This window comes from Orycteropus afer, unplaced genomic scaffold (assembly GCF_000298275.1).
Source record: "Orycteropus afer afer isolate SDZICR_OR568_19922 unplaced genomic scaffold, OryAfe1.0 scaffold00612, whole genome shotgun sequence".
NCBI lineage: Eukaryota > Metazoa > Chordata > Mammalia > Tubulidentata > Orycteropodidae > Orycteropus > Orycteropus afer.
Window position 1 is genome coordinate 290,591 of NW_006922199.1, and position 16,305 is coordinate 306,895.

At 37.2% G+C, this 16,305-nt stretch overlaps 1 protein-coding gene across 1 annotated transcript in view; it reads right to left on the reverse strand.

Moving 5' to 3' along the window:
* The window catches only part of MAP3K2 (mitogen-activated protein kinase kinase kinase 2), a 153,630-nt gene that overhangs the window by 20,343 nt on the left and 116,982 nt on the right, over positions 1 to 16,305 (reverse strand). The window contains exons 9-11 of the mRNA XM_007956397.2: positions 5,363 to 5,379; positions 3,121 to 3,269; positions 2,481 to 2,612 (exon numbers count right to left, since the gene is read on the reverse strand). Coding sequence (XP_007954588.2) covers positions 2,481 to 2,612; positions 3,121 to 3,269; positions 5,363 to 5,379 — 298 coding nt within the window. The remainder of the gene's footprint in view (positions 1 to 2,480; positions 2,613 to 3,120; positions 3,270 to 5,362; positions 5,380 to 16,305) is intronic.

The following is a 16,305-nucleotide window of genomic DNA, read 5'->3' on the forward strand; positions in this document are numbered from 1 at the left end:
GTAGTGATACTGCCTCGGAAACCCAAGGAGGGGTCGCTGTGAGTCGGGTCCGACTCGACGGCACGTAACAACAACAACAACATTATATATATTAGTAGCATGCTTTTCAAATTCAAAAAGGACAACTTAGACTTTGAAGAAGATAGATGCTGTTACAAAATTAAGTGTAACAAATGTGAAACACAATCTAATACTTCTTGCTGAATAGTCAATCGTTTAAGATTGCTTAATATATAAAGATTACCTATCTCCCTCCATTTGTAATGTAAATCAGTTTAGCCAAATCATTTAAATTTTATTTTCAACAATCTGGGTCTCTAGTCATATTTACAATGCTAATAATTTTTAAAAAATTTAAGTATTATTGCACAAACTGGTAAAAATCTGAATGAGGAGAAAAGTAAATCACAGTCCTAACATAACACCTTTTCATTTTTCTTGTGTGAAATGAAATTAAAAATAAACATCTTTACTTTGATTTCAAGGGGTCTCTCTTATCCACTAGCACAAAATTAAGAATCTGACTCCCAAAAAACCTGTAAAACTATTGCTTTTTTCCCACCAGGAACTGCTAAACTACTTTGTAGCATTGTTAGTTTGTTTTTTCCAGCTTTAAGGAGTGTTAATAATAAGTAAAGTGAGTTCCAGTTTAACACAATGGTTAAATCTTTACAAACTCCTTTGTGATAAAGACATTTAATAACCATAAGCTAGTTTAGAGTTTATTTACTGCAAAGAATGTAATTTTTGATAATTTCTCTTTCTTTCTTAGAGCTGAGGTGGGGATCATTTTAAAACCTCCAGGCTATATCTAATGATTTGTACAACTGAATGCCTCCCCCAACTCCAGGCCAGAGACCACCCAGTATGAGATTACCTGATGTCAGGCGATCTCAGTAAGGGGGCAGGGTTCAGTCAATAAGATAAGCCAATAGTTGATTTTCTATTCTTCTCCCTACTCTTCTTTTTATAAGCTTCACTGTATTTTTGTAAAGTACATTGTGTCATTTGTTCTTTTTAAGAATCAGAATGGTCTCTCTATATGCATATGTAATAACTACTCAAATAAACCCTGTTTTAATTTCTTTGTGGTTTTGTAATGCCTCTGTCTTTATCCCAAAGCAATGGTTTATTTTTTTAAATATCATATTGCTGCTGCTGTTGATACTGATATACAGATTTATGGATTCATAAACTCAACTGTGACCTCGCACATTTGCTTCTAACAAGCTACCCCTTACACCAAGAAAATGAAACTTGTTGCCTCAAGTAGATTCTGACTCACAGTGACCGTATAGGACAGAGTAGAACTGCCCCATAGAGTTTCCAAGGTTATAAATCTTTATGAAAGCCGATTGCCATATTCTTCTTCCGCAGAGCGGCTGGTTAGTTTGGCTGGTTAGCCTTTCAGTTAGCAGTCGTGCCCGTAACCACTACACTATCAGGATCCTTTAGCTAACTCCTTAAAGACCCATAAATTAAACTCCTTTTTAACACTGCCTATTAAATTATAGGAATGAGCGTATATTTAAATGAGTAAATATACTATTATCCTGAAAAGCATTAGTACTCTACTAATCCTAAAAGTAATATAGGAGAAGTGATACAATTGAAAATCATATTTGGCAACTCCTAACGAACTACTGACTTGGGAAAAGGTTATCAATCTGTATTAAAAACATTAGGTAGACGGTTGAAAAAGAAATGGATATTCAAATGTACTGATGCTATACTGCAGATCACTTCTCGTCTTCAGAAGAAAAAACAAAAAAACAACTCTACAATAGTGGAATCAGAATGATAATCATCCCAAACTAACAATCAACCTTGGTGTCATTAACAGGGGAAAATCGGAAACTGAATTGTTTCCTGATGTGATGAGACATAAACTACACAGCATCATCAATAATGTATTCTGAAAATAACACGCTGCACTTGAATCTAATTTACACTTTCCAGCTAACTTGCAGTTTACAGCAATATTGAAAATAAAGCAACATATTAAACAACAACATATGGATGCCATTAGAGAGATCCATAATAGCAGATTTTCAACAGAAAAACTAGCCAGATTCTTTGTTAAATCAATGTTATGTAGAAATTGACTATTCTAGATGAAAAGAGAATTGAGGGACATTACAACTAAAAGCAATGTCTGCCCCTGGACTGGATCCTGGTTTTAAAAAACCACATATAATGGGTATGTTTAAGACATTTAGGGAAATCTGAATACGGACTGCTATGATGTCTGTAACCTACTTTAGAATACTTCAGCATTTAAAAACAAAAATGGTTTTAAAATACAAAGATAAATGAAGAGGATAGGAAATAAAATTATATTACCCAGCTATAATCCAAAACTCTTCCAAAATGTCATTAAATAGGGTTAACAATTCATAATCAATGTTTTTATTGTTTTTCCTTCCTAAACTAGGACTTTAAATAGAATATGTCAATTTTCAAAAGATTTGGTAACTTACCCCTGGCATATATTCCATAAATATGGAAAGTGTTTTTTCCTGGGGATCCCTCAAACAACCATAATATTGAACAATTCGCTCATGCAGCAAGTTTTTCAACAACTGAATTTCACACTCAAGTGCATTCACTTCCTGAAAGACAGAATTCAGTATTAAGTCTTTGCAACACTGCTAGAAAAAGAAAAAAATTCCAATTTCACAAACCATCAGTGATACCATTCTGAAACTTACTTCCTGTGAAATAAACATTTTATTGTCCCTAAAACAACATTTGGGAGCTCTGGTAGCATAGGGCCTAAAGCTGGTGGTTCAAACCCACCAGCCACTTCTTGGAAGGAAGGTTAGCCAATTTACTTTCATAGCAATACTGCCTCGGAAACCCAAGGAGGGGTCGCTATGAGTGGAGTCCGACTCGACAGCACATAACAACAACAACAAAACAACATTTATAATTCCTGATAATATCCTGAAAAGTAGGAGTTTAACTGACACACAGAAAAAGAAAAATCCACAGCACATTATAGATAAAACATATCTAATTGTCTATTTTTTATTTCAATTTGTATTTGAGTGTGTGTTATATTCTTTAGTAAAGATGCTTCTTATAATGTGACAAAGCAGTTTGTGCAGTGATTCTTACCTTGCTGGTCTCAGGGCTTTCGGGGTCAAATTGAACTTGTTTAACAGCCAATTCTCTTCCTGTATCAACGTCATAACAGAGGTAGACCCTGCCAAAGGCTCCTTGGCCCAGAAGTTTGCCCAGTCTCCAGTTGGTTGGAGCACGAGGTGCTGAGAAAGAATACTATCTTAAAATGGAATAGTTAGATGGCACACAAATGGTTAAGAACTAAAAGAGAATATTTAATTAGAGATACTGTTAATTGAATATGCTTGGATACAAGGGAAAATCATGATCATCTGAGTTCAAAATAGTTACCAGTTTTCAAAGTAATATTTTCTTTTTTAGTCAAAGAATTCTAAATCCTAGGAAGGTTCACAGCCCCATGACTCATTCTTTTCCAATTAAATTTTTTATTCTTCTCACTGAATCCAAATACCAGTGATTGTAACATGTACAAGGCCTACTTCAGAGATAATGTGAATTCAGTTGCAGACCACTGCAATAAAGCAAGTCACACAATTTTTTTGGTTTCTCATTGCATATAAAAGTTACGTTTACACTATATTGTAGTCTATTAAGTGTCTAATAGCATTATGAATAAATTTGAAATATTTTGAGAATTACCAAAACATGACACAGAGACATGAAGTGAGCATGTGCTGTTGGAAAAGTGGTGCTGACAGACTTGCTTTACACGGGGTTGCTACAAATCTTCAATTTGTAAAAATCACAGTATCTAAAAAGCACAATAAAGTGAAATGTGATAAAATGAGGTATGCCTGTACTATTTCTAATATTCACTGCAGCAATATATATAATGTTTTCCAGCTTCCACTGCCAATGATAAAAGTTGGAAAGAGCATCATCTGCACTCTAATAACAAGAGAAAGTTGGATAATCTACACAACTGTAACTTTTCTCAAACCTGTTAGAAAAGTGAGAATGCTGGGCAACCAACTTGCCTGAAATCTAAGGAAAGACAGGCAGGAACAAGGGCAGGATCACTGAGAAAGCCTATCTCTGAAAACCAGGACATAGGCAGGCCTGCCTAAGACTGAATAAAGCTTGACCAGGATAACAGAGAGTAGTCCCATGTGCTAGGCTAACAAATAACAGCAATATATTGTTGAAGGAGAGGCAAGGACACAGAAGACGACCCACTCACAGGAAGTGGCACACAAGGCAGGCCAAAAGCTAAAGGTGGAGTGGGATTATTGAGAATAATGTTCTGGAAGTAACCTCCATCCTTAGAACAAGGTAACTCTAGAAGAATTTGAACTCAGTGGAATATGGAGACTATAGCAACAATAAAATTCAAACTAAGGTCAACTCCTGACTGTTGTTGTTGTTATGTGCTGTCGAGTCAGCCCTGACTCATAGTGACCCCTCCTTGGGTTTCCGAGGCAGTATCACTACGGAAGTAGGACTGCCCAACCTTCCTTCCGAGGAGTGGCTGGTGGGTTTGAACCACCAGCCTTCTGGCTAGCAGTCAAGTGCCTTAGCCACTATGCTACCAGAGCTCCCAATCATTATTAGAAGGAATCATTCTGTTTCTAAGCACAAATATTATTTACCACAGATTCCTTGGTACTACACATAATATCTAGTATCTGATATAAAATGATATAACACAAAAGAGTAAAAACCAACAACAACAAAAAAACCTATCAGGGACAAAGCAATCAATAGAACCAGACTCAGAAGTGACCCAGATGCTTGAACTTTCAGACATTCTGGTAGCGTAGTGGTTAAGGCACTTGACTGCTAGCCAGAAGGCTGGCGGTTCAAATCCACCAGCCATTCCTCAGAAGGAAGGTTGGGCAATCTACTTCTGCAGTGATACTGCCTCAGAAACCCAAGGAGGGGTCACTATGAGTTGGATCTGACTCGATGGCAAATAACAACACCACATGATCAACATGTTAAAATCTCTCAAGGAAAAGGTAGACAACATAAATGAACAGATTGAAGATTTCCACAAAGAGATAGAAACTACAGAAACAATCCAATCGAAATCCCCAAAATTAAAAAACGAAACAAAAAACCCCACAGAGGTAAAGAATGCCTTTTACAGGTTCATGACAGACATGACACAGCCAAGAAAAGAATCAGTGAATCTGAAAATAGAAATTCTTCAAGCTAAAGCACAAAGAGGGAAAAAAAGTTAAAAAACAAAATGAAACAAAACAAAAACCAGAACTGTGGCACGATAATAAATAGTCTAACATACACATACACTACAACCTGCAAAAGCTGTTACCTGTGTAAGGCGGAAATCTGTCAAAGAAGAAAACTCAAATATTTTCCAGTAAAAAGATTGCTGTTGTTGTTATGTGCTATCGAGTCGGACCTGACTCATAGCGACCCCTCCTTGGGTTTCCGAGGCAGTATCACTATGGAAGTAGATTGCCCCATCTTCCTTCCGAGGAGTGGGTGGTGGGTTTGAACCACCAGCCTTCTGGTCAGCAGTCAAGTGCCTTAGCCACTATGCTACCAGAACTCCTACTAAAAAGATTACTTCAGCATAATAAGTATTCTCTGAAAGTCATTACCTATGAAATATGGATAAAACAGAAAATTCTTAGCATTGCAACCTGCGGTGTAGTAAATTACCTGGTATGCCTTTTCTAGCCACAAGTCTTTGTAACCTCCACGGTGGAATATGCTGTGAGAAACTGAGGAGCTTCTGATTGTTAAAATCATTCATCTGGGGTATTTCTGTTGGGTGCAGCACAAAGTAATATTCTGGGAAGTTTGCTGTCTCTCAGGTGCTTAGAATTCTGATGTTATGATTGGTTAGTTTGGCCATTCTGCCGGGCTCAAAAGGAGGCCTCCTAGAGGCAGAAGTCTCTCTGACTGCTGGATGAGGAAAACATGCTGTTGAAAGAGACACTCACTCCTGAGAGACACGCGCTGCGAGGAAAGAGATGCAAGAGACACGCATTGCCGAGTGAGACACCGAGGGACACACACTGCTGGTAGAGAGACTGTGAGAGACTGCTGGCTGAGAGATGGCAGGCTGGGAAAGAGACTGAGCGTTTTTCCTGAACTTGAATTGTAGCCTGGTGCTTCCCTAATAAACACCATAATCTGTGAGTTCTGTGTGGCCACTGCAGTGAATGGTTGGTGTTAGGGGTGATGAAAGGGCTGGAGGGAGGCAGCATGTCTGGCCTGGCAGGAATAAGGCCTTGGGCTACTGATGGTGATTCTGTCTTTCTCTTGTGTGGTTAGAGGAGATCAGAAAATGCAGCCTCCCTGCCCTTTTAGCACAACCCGAGTAAGCACAAATACAAAAGCCAGAAATAGTTCTAAGAAGTGCAAAAGTCAGAGATGGAAGGCTCAGTCTTACACTTCTTGTATACTGTGAATGTGTGTGAATGTGTACTGTGCATCATTATCTCTGAGTACTTAACATTTTTGCCATTTTTGTTCTTTTCTTTGCCTATAATTCTTTTCCAGCAAAGAACGTCCATAAGTTTAGAACAAGGTGAGGTTACTAATAAATCCCTTTTTTTCCATATTAATCTAGAAAAGGACGCTTTTTTCCCTGTCTTGAGAGGCTTCACTCTTCCCGTTATCTTTAAATTTTAGCTTTTGCTTTAGCTATTTGTAATTTGGATATACATTACTACAATGTTCAAAATCTATTCCTTCATTTCCTTGAAATTCTTTCTTTCAAACTTTCTTGTTTTGCTCAAAAAATAGGCAAGGATTTCCTCATTTAGCACATTCAGTGTGTGTACAAAAACAAATTCTTCTCACATTCTTTTTCTGAAATATGTTATTAAACTGTGCTATTTTTCCTGTTTTTTGAGATATTCACTTTTTTTGAGAGAATACGATCATAACTTCCTTAATTTTTATAAGAACTTGTTTCCTTTACAAAAAAAAAAAAAAAAAAAAAACACCCAATTCCTTCACAGCCATGGGCAATAGACTGAGAAATTTATCTCTGAGAGAAAAGTTTTATGTTATCAAAATGACAACTGAAGAGAAAAAGACCATTAAAGAAGGTGTTATTAAGTTCAGGTGCAACAAAATGCAAATTTACTCAATTATTATGAAAGAAGCAGATAAAATAATTTAAAAATACACAAACATCACCAACATAAACATCAGGAAGAGATGGAAATTATGCAGAAATCAACAAATCTGTTTTTGAGTGGCTTCTTCAACTCTCCACCAAAAATGGTCCCATTTCAGGACCTACAAGCAAAGCTGAATGAAAAGGATGAAATTTTTAAAAGCTGATGGATTCCCAATATCTAACAGGTGGCTTCAAGGCTTTGAAAATAAATAAATGAATAAATATGGATCACTTGTAATGTAGCTTATGAGGAGTCAAATGAGGCTGAAAAGATGTTTTTCAAAACTGACTCATGATGAGACTTCTGGCAAGATGGCAGAACAGGCACACAAGCTACACAGAACCTCTGCAACAAAGAAATAAGAAACAAATAGAAACATACACAGTTAGTAATCATGGAACCCTCAGTTTCGAAGGGAAGGATTAAGAAGTAGACTAAGTATGAACTAGAAGCCCTGGTAACACAGTACCTAAGGCATTTGACTACTAACCAGAAGGCTGGCAATTCAAACCCACCAGCCACTCAATGGAAGGAAATTGGGCAATCTACTTCCACAGAGATACTGCTTCAGAAACTTAAGGAAGGGTCGTTATGAGTCAGGATCGACTTGATAGCAGTGAGTTTGGTTTACTAGAAGAACCTTAATAAAAACAGTGAATAAAGAGACAAACGGAGCTGTCAGCAGTCCTGACAGCACAGCTAATTTCAATATTTACAAGCAGTGATCTGATCCAGGCAGCAATATAAGAAGAGGCTCCACTTGCCAAGGACAGTATAGGCAACTGCACTGGAGGCTGACAATCCAAAAGGTGAAATATTCCTCTTGTTACTCTTGTACCCCACACTCTATTGGTGAATGGAGGTGTGGCCACCCCCGCCTCCACCCACCTTCAGGACTGGCAGGAATTCTATCCTGATGTGTGTGCCCTAACTGAACCTGGGTGGCCTGTCTCCCCAAGTTTTATTTTTGTTTGATTTTGAATTGTTTTTTCTTCCTCCTTTAATTTTTTTTATCTTTCCCTTCCCTGGTTCTTGTTTTTGTTGTCTCTTTCCTTTTCCTGGTTCCATTCTTCTTTCTTTCTTTTCTTCTTTTGCTTCTTCCCATTCTTGTTTTTCTTTTTGCAGTTTTCTCATTTTTTTCTTCATTATATTTTTTCTCTCTTTTCTCTTATTCCTCCCCTCCTCAGATAGTGTGGGTTTTTTTTTTTTTTTCCTCTTTATCATTCATTTGTATTTTTTGAATTTTCAAAAACTTTCCTCTCATTTATTACTTTCATTATTATTATTTATGTATTTGCAATTGTTCCTGTTTATGTGGTTTGTGTTTTTCATTTTTTCTGGTGGATTTTTGTTTGTTTTCTTGTCTGATTGAGTGGGAGACAGCAAACTTGCCCATAAGATCCAAACATACCAGCACCTCCTGCAGATGAAGAAAGCCTAAGGTTCATGTGGGATACCATCAAAAGGAATTCTGTGATCAGAATTCCAGAACAGGAAGAGACGAATAAAACCACAGAGAAAATCATCAAAGATTCACTGGAAGAGAATTTCCCTAATACAATGAAAAGAAGATATGCATTTAAGAAGTTCACTGAACCTCAAACAGGATAGACCCCACAAGAAAATCATTGAGACATATCATAACCAAACTCACCAAACCCAAAGACAAAGAAAACCTCTTGAAAGGAGCACGGGATAAATGAAAATTTACCTACAGAGGGTAATAAGACTACCCCAATAAGACTAAGCTCTGATTTCCTGGCAGAAACCATGCAAGTGAGAAAGCAGTGGGATGATATAGATATAGATGTAAAACTCTGAAAGAAAAAACTGTCAACCAAGAATTATATACCAGTAAAATTGTCCCTCAAATACGATAGTGAAATCAGGACATTTCCAGACAAACAGAAATTAAGGGAATTTGTTAAAACCAGACCTCTTTTACAAGAGATGCTAGAAGGAATTCTTCGGAAAGAGAACCAAGAACAGCAGACAACAACCAATGATTAATACACATGACAATATAACCCAGAAACCAACCAAGTTACAGAAATATCCAAAGACAACATAACCCAGAAGCCAACCCAGTTACAGAAGTATTCAAAGTAAAATAAGCTTACAGGACTATAAATAGAGAACCAGAGACATCAATTCATAAACGAGGACAACTACAATACAAAAAGAGGGAATAAATGGTGTAGGTACAGAACTTCCATATGGAGAGAAAGTAAAGACACTTGCAAGATAGAGCAGATTGTTCTGAACTTGGGAAGAAAAGTATAAACCACAGGATAATCTTAAAGAAAAACAGAAAGCCTTCTCATATCAAATTGAAAAAAGAAGAGAGGCACAAATATTTAGCAAATACTGAAACAGTAACAATGAAGGAAATGGTAACACAACTCATAAACAAAATGAGCTCAGCACAGAAAATTATATATGGAACAATGTGATAGTTGGAGCTGTGTGTCAACTTGGCTGGACCCCAGTTCTGTGTGGTTGTTCCCATGATGGGATCGGATGACTGTGTTCTGAGTGGCCAATCTGTCAAGGGGAGTTTCCCTAGGGGTGTGGCCTGCTTGCAGGATATCCTGGAACATCCTGGGAAGAGAGACATTCTTCTGTGGATCGGGATTCTGTTGTGCTGCTTACAACTTTCCGTGAGTGAGCAGTCCACCATTTGGCCTGGAGATCTTGGATTCGTCATTTGTTGGAGTCAACAGCCACTGTACTGCTTACCAGCCTTGAGCTTCTCGGCCCCCTGCGGTTGCAGAGGCTAAGAAAAGCCTCCAGCCTGACCTTTGCTCCAGGGACTTTGGACTTGCCGGCTTCTATACATTTGTGAGCCATTTTCCCAAGAAAAATTTCTCTCTCTCTTAACTCTCTCTCTCTCTCTAAGCTTTGCTGGTTTTTGTTTCTCCAGAGAACCCAGTCTAACACAAACAAAGAAATCAGCAACACCACAAAAAAACACATAAAATGACTGTAAAAATTCATACTTGTAGATAATTACACTGAATGTAAATGGATTAAACACACTAGTCAAGAGGTGGAGAGCTGCAGACTGGTTAAGAAACCATGACCATCAATATACTGTCTACAAGAGACTCATATTAGACACAAAGACAAAAATAGACTAAATATCAAAAGTTGGACAAAGATATACCAAGCAAATGGCAATCAAAAGAGCAGGAAAGGCAACATTAAATTTCGGATAAAATAGACTTCAAGACTAAAACCACCATAAGAGACAAGAAAGGACATTATATAATGATGAAAGAGTCCCACAAAACATAAATCAGACTTTAACAGAATTGAAAAGACAAATAGCTGACTCCACAGTAATGGTAGGAGACTTTAATATACACTTTCAATGAATGGTGGTGGTGTTGTAGTTATGCGCCATCGAGTCGGACCTGACCATAGCGACCCCTCCTTGAGTTTCCAAGGCAGTATCACTACAGAAGTAGATTGCCCCATCTTCCTTCCAAGCAGTGGCTGGTAGGTTTGAACTGCCAGCATTTTGGTTAGCAGTCAAGTGCCTCAGGCACTACACTACCAGAGTTCCCCAATGAATGGCAGAACTAGAAATAAACTCAACAAAGACACCGAAGAAATAAACAGTACAATCAACAAACTTTACCTTACAGACATCTACAGAGTACTTCACCCAACAACAGCACAATATACATCCTTTTCCAGCACACATGGAACATTCTTCAGGATCAATCATATGTTACACCACAACGCAAGCCTCAAAAAATTGAAAAACTGCAAAGCATGTTTTCAGATCACAATTCTTTAAAATTAGAAACCAACATTAGGAAGATAACAGAAAAGTCCAAAGCACATGGAAACTGAATAATACCCTCCTTAAAAACTATTGGATGGGGGAAGGAATGAAAAAAGGAAATTAAAATTGCCTTGAATCAAACAAAAATGAAAACACAACATACCAAAATCTTTGGGACACAGCAAAAGCAGTGATCAGAGGGCTCATATTAAACAAGAAGAGAGCCAAAATCAACATCCTAACCCAACATCTCCAATAATTAGAGAAAGAGCAGCAAAAAAACCCCCAAAAAACAAAAAACCCTACCATCACCAGAAGAAAACCAATCATAAAGATTTGAGCAGAAATAAATCAAACAGAAAATAGAAAGGCAATAGAAAAAAGCAACAAGACTAGAAGTTCGTTCCTCAAAAAGATTAAGAAAATCAACAAATTACTGGCAAACTTAAAGGAAAAGAAGGAGAAGATGCAAATAACATGAATAAGAAATATAAGGGGCAACATCATAATAGAACCAAATGAAATAAAAACGATAATATCAGGATACTATGAAGAACCATGGGAGCTCTGGTAGTGTAGTACCTACGGTACTTGACTGCTAACCAGAAGGCTGGCAGTTCAAATCCACCAGCTACTCCTCGGAAGCAAGGTTGGGCCATCTACTTCCGTAGTGATACCACCTCAGAAACCCAAAGAGGGGTCACTGTGAGTTGGGTCTGACTCAACGGCACATAACAACAACAACAACAACATGAAGAACTATAGGGAGCTCTGGTGGCATAGTGCCTAAAGCATTATTTGACTGCTAACCAAAAGGCTAGCAGTTCAAATCCACCAGCCACTCCTTGGAAGGAAGACTGGGCAATCTACTTCCATACACATACCACCTCGGAAACCCAAGGAGGGGTCACTATGAGTTGGAAAAAACTCAACAGCAGTGAGGTTTTTTTTTTTTTTTTTTTGTGTATGAAGAACCATACCTTACACCAGAAAATTTGAAAACTTAGAAGAAACAGACAAATTAGAAACATACTGACCTAATAAACAAACACACACTGAGGTAGAAAATTTGAACACACTCATAACACAAAAAGAAATTGAACAGGTCATAAAACAATTACCAACAAAAAGAAAGTTCTTGCCCAGATGGTTTCACTGGAGAATTTTAACAAACATTCAGAGAACAGCTAACACCAATCCTACTCAAACTATTCCAGAACACAGCTAAGGACAGAATCTTCCCAAATTCATTTCATGAAGCAAGCATAATTCTGATACCAAAATCAAGCAAAGACACTCCTAAAAAGACTACAGACCAATATCCTTCATGAATACAGATGCAAAAATCTTCAACAAAATCCTAGCCCACAGCCTCCAACAACATATCAAAGAACAATACACCATGATAAAGTGGTATTCATACCAGGTATGCAAAGATAGTTCAACATTAGAAAAACAATCCACATAATAGATCACATAAGTAAAATAAAGGAAAAGAACCACATGATCATATCAATTGATGCAGAAAAGGCATCTGATAAAATCCAACACCCTTCCCTGATAAAAAATCTCAGAAAAATAGGAATAGAAGAGAAATTCTTCAATATAATAAAGGGCATATATGCAAAACCAACAGCCAACATTATTCTCAATGGAGAGAGACTGAAACCATTCCCCTTGCAAACAGGAACCAGACAAGGATGCCCTCTATCACCACTTCTATTCAACACTGTATTAGAAATCCTAGCCAGGGCAATAAGGCAAGAAAGGGAAATGAGAGGCGTCCAAATTGGTAAGGAAGAAGTAAACCTAACCCTATTTGCTAATGATATGATCCTATACATAGAAAACCCCAAGAGATTCAGAAAGAAAACTACTGGAACTAATTGAGAGATTTAGCATAGTGGCAAGATACAAGATCAGCATACAAAAATCAGTTGGATTCCTCTACACCAGCAAAGAGAATTCTGAAAAGGATATCAACACTATTTACAAAAAAATAAAATTCTTGGAAAGAAATCTTACCAAAACACAAAAGACTATGTAAAGAAAACTACAGAACACTTCAAGAAACTACCAGAGATCTACATCAACAGAAGAATATACCATGCTCATGGATATAAAATTTAACATTGTGAAAATGTCAGTAGTACCCAAAGCGATCTTTACATTCAAAGCAATCCTAATCCAGACTGCATCAGCATTCTTTAAGGACACAGAAAAACTAATCACTAATTTTATATGGAAAGGAAAGAGATCTCAGATAAGCAAAGCACTACCAAAGAACAAAGTAGGAAGGCTCACACTCCTGGATCTCATAGCCTACTATATAGCCACACCAGTCAAAACAGCCTGGTATTAGTACAACAACAGACACATAGACCAGTGGAACAGAATTGAGAACTCAGAAATAGATCCATCTTTGGTGCTGATCTTTGACAAAGGGCTGAAATCCATTAAATGGGGAAGAGATAGTCTCTTTGACAAACAGTGCTGGCAAAACTGGATATCCATTTGCAGAAAAATGAAACAAGATCCATACCTCACACCATACACAAAAATTAACTCCAGATGGATCAAAGACTTAAATATGAAACCTAAAACTATAAATATCATCAAAAGAAAAATAGGGGCAAACTTATGGGCCTAATTTGGGGCATAAATAGACTATCAAGCATAATTCAAAATACACAAACAGAAGAAAATAATCTGGATCTTTAGGACCTTCTAAAAATTAAATTCTTATGTGTATCAAAATATTTCTCCCAAAGAGTAAAAACAGAACCTACAGATTGGAAAAAAAAATAGTCAACAATGAGTATTTTTATCTTACAAGGGATTTATCTCTAAAATTTATACAAGATACCAACATCTCAACAACAAAAAGACAAACAATCCAATTAAAAATGGGCCAAAGACATGAATAGACACTTCATCAAAGAAGATATTCAGGTGGCCAGCAAACACATGAAGAAATGTTTGCAATCCTTAGCCATTAGAGAGATGCAAATCAAAACAACGAGATATACCATCTCACCCCAGCACTAATAGCAAAGTTCAACAAGACAGAAAATAACAAATGCTAGCGAGGATGTGGAGACTCTCAAACACTGCTGCTGGGAATGTAAATGATACAACCACTTTGGAAATCGGAATGGCAATTCCTTAAAAAACTTGGAAATACAAATACCATTTGATCTAGCAATACCATTACTAGGTATATATCCTAAAGAAGTGAGAACTAGGTCAGGAATAAATATGCACACCCATGTTCGTCATAGCACTACTCATAGTAGCAAAGAGAAGTAACGATCAACAGAGGAATGGATAACCAAACTAAGGTACATACACACTATGCAACACTGAAGAATAAGGCAGATCCATGAAAACACCTCGTAACATAGATGAACTTGGAAGACATTATGTTGAATGAAATGTTATTCACAGAAGGACAAATATTCTGTAAGTCCACTACTGTTAAAATATCAACATATATAAAGGAAAGGTTTATATATGGAGGGAAAGTTTCTTTTGGTTACCAAGGGTGGGAGGGGAAGGGAGGAAAAATTGCTAGCTAAGGAATAAAAAGTATTGATTTGACCGAAGGGAAAGGCAACATGCCAAAAGCAAGTGACCGGCACAGTAACATTAAGGAAAAGGAAGACACAGAGAGGTACACAAAAGGTACAGACAAAAAAAGAGAAACACTTTTACATATACAACACTACATTATAAATAATAATAAACATTAATCTATGCGTGGATACACAGGTAGACAGGCTCAATGATCATGTCCAGGCCAAAGGGAATATACCCATGACCATAAATAAGTTTGGCAGATGATATTTCTATATACATTTTTGTATGTGTTGTAAGAATGTCCATATAAATAGAACAAGGGGCAAAGTTATGGTAACTTCAACCACCCTGAGGGAGTGAGTTGTTGGCATACTACACAAAAACATTCTACATGCTACTTTGGTGAGTAGTGACTGGGGTATTAAAACCTCACAAGCAGGCATCCAGATGCACAATTATCTCTCATTCGGAGCAAGGAAGAATGAAGAAAACCAAAGCAGCATGAAACAATTAGTCCACGAGACTAGTGGATCATGCAAACCTCAGCCAACTTGACCAGGAGACTAAAAGAACTAGATGTTGCCCAGCTACCACTGTCAAACACTTAGAAAGGGATCAGTGCAGGAGATCTTTCATAAGAGTGGGAGAAAAATGTGGAACAAAACTTAAAATCATAAAAAAGACCAGGCTTAATGGTCGACAGACACTGGTGAAACCTCCAAAACTATGGTCCCTATTCACCCTTCATGCCTGGAATTGAACTCATTCCCATGGCTTCCTGGCAAATACAGACAGGCAGACAAGGTGAACATTTATTCCAGTTAGGTATACTCCTTAGAACAATCAATCATGGGAGATCATAAGGGCAGTATTTGCACAGAGAGATAGCCAGAGGGCAGGAGTATCAACCTTGGTAACATTATATAGATTCAGGACATAATACATGACATTTATATTGGTGGTATAGTAAATAGGGTCAGTATCACATTTTTACATTGATATTAACAAAGAAATTGCCACAGAAATGGGCAATATAAAGCTGCAAGAAAAAGTAGACTCACAATCTAAAGATGACAACTATGAAGATGATCACAACCTACCATTGGAAGAGCCCAAGTCTTTAAGTTAAATGCAAGGTTTCAGCTACAAAAAGGCTTTGTAGGTATTTGGAAACAGTAAAGGAGTTTAAGTTTTTTAATAAGGATACACATTTAGAAATTTGCTTACATAATTTCATCAAAAAAACAAACTAAACAGTTGCTATCAGATGATTTTATTAAAAAGTGAATTTTACCCATACTTTTCTTTAAATATTATATACACTTATCTGTGATTAATTTGAATGAATACGTAAATCATAAAAATATGGTCTGGTTTCTTTTCCAGTCCTACAAAATCAAAAAGAAACATTTTCTGGGTTTTATGAAGTAGCATTCTTAGAAGAGAATGACAGAAAAGTGCTAAGACTACATGCTGTCAAAGGTGGAAAAGTTGTGAGACCCCAAAGAACAGGTAGTCTCATTGAATTTTGGCTCTTACTGGTGTCACAGTAACTGGAATCCCAAGGAGATAACCTCTTCAACAAAGAAAAGGGAAACCAATTAACATAGACACAGAAGATAATCTTGGAGCCCTGAGCCTTGAAGGGAAGGATGCAGAATTGGACTAAACCCCAACTAGCAGAAGAATTTGAGTGAAAATACCAAAAAAAGGAGACCTACGGAGCTGCGGTCTGACAGCAAA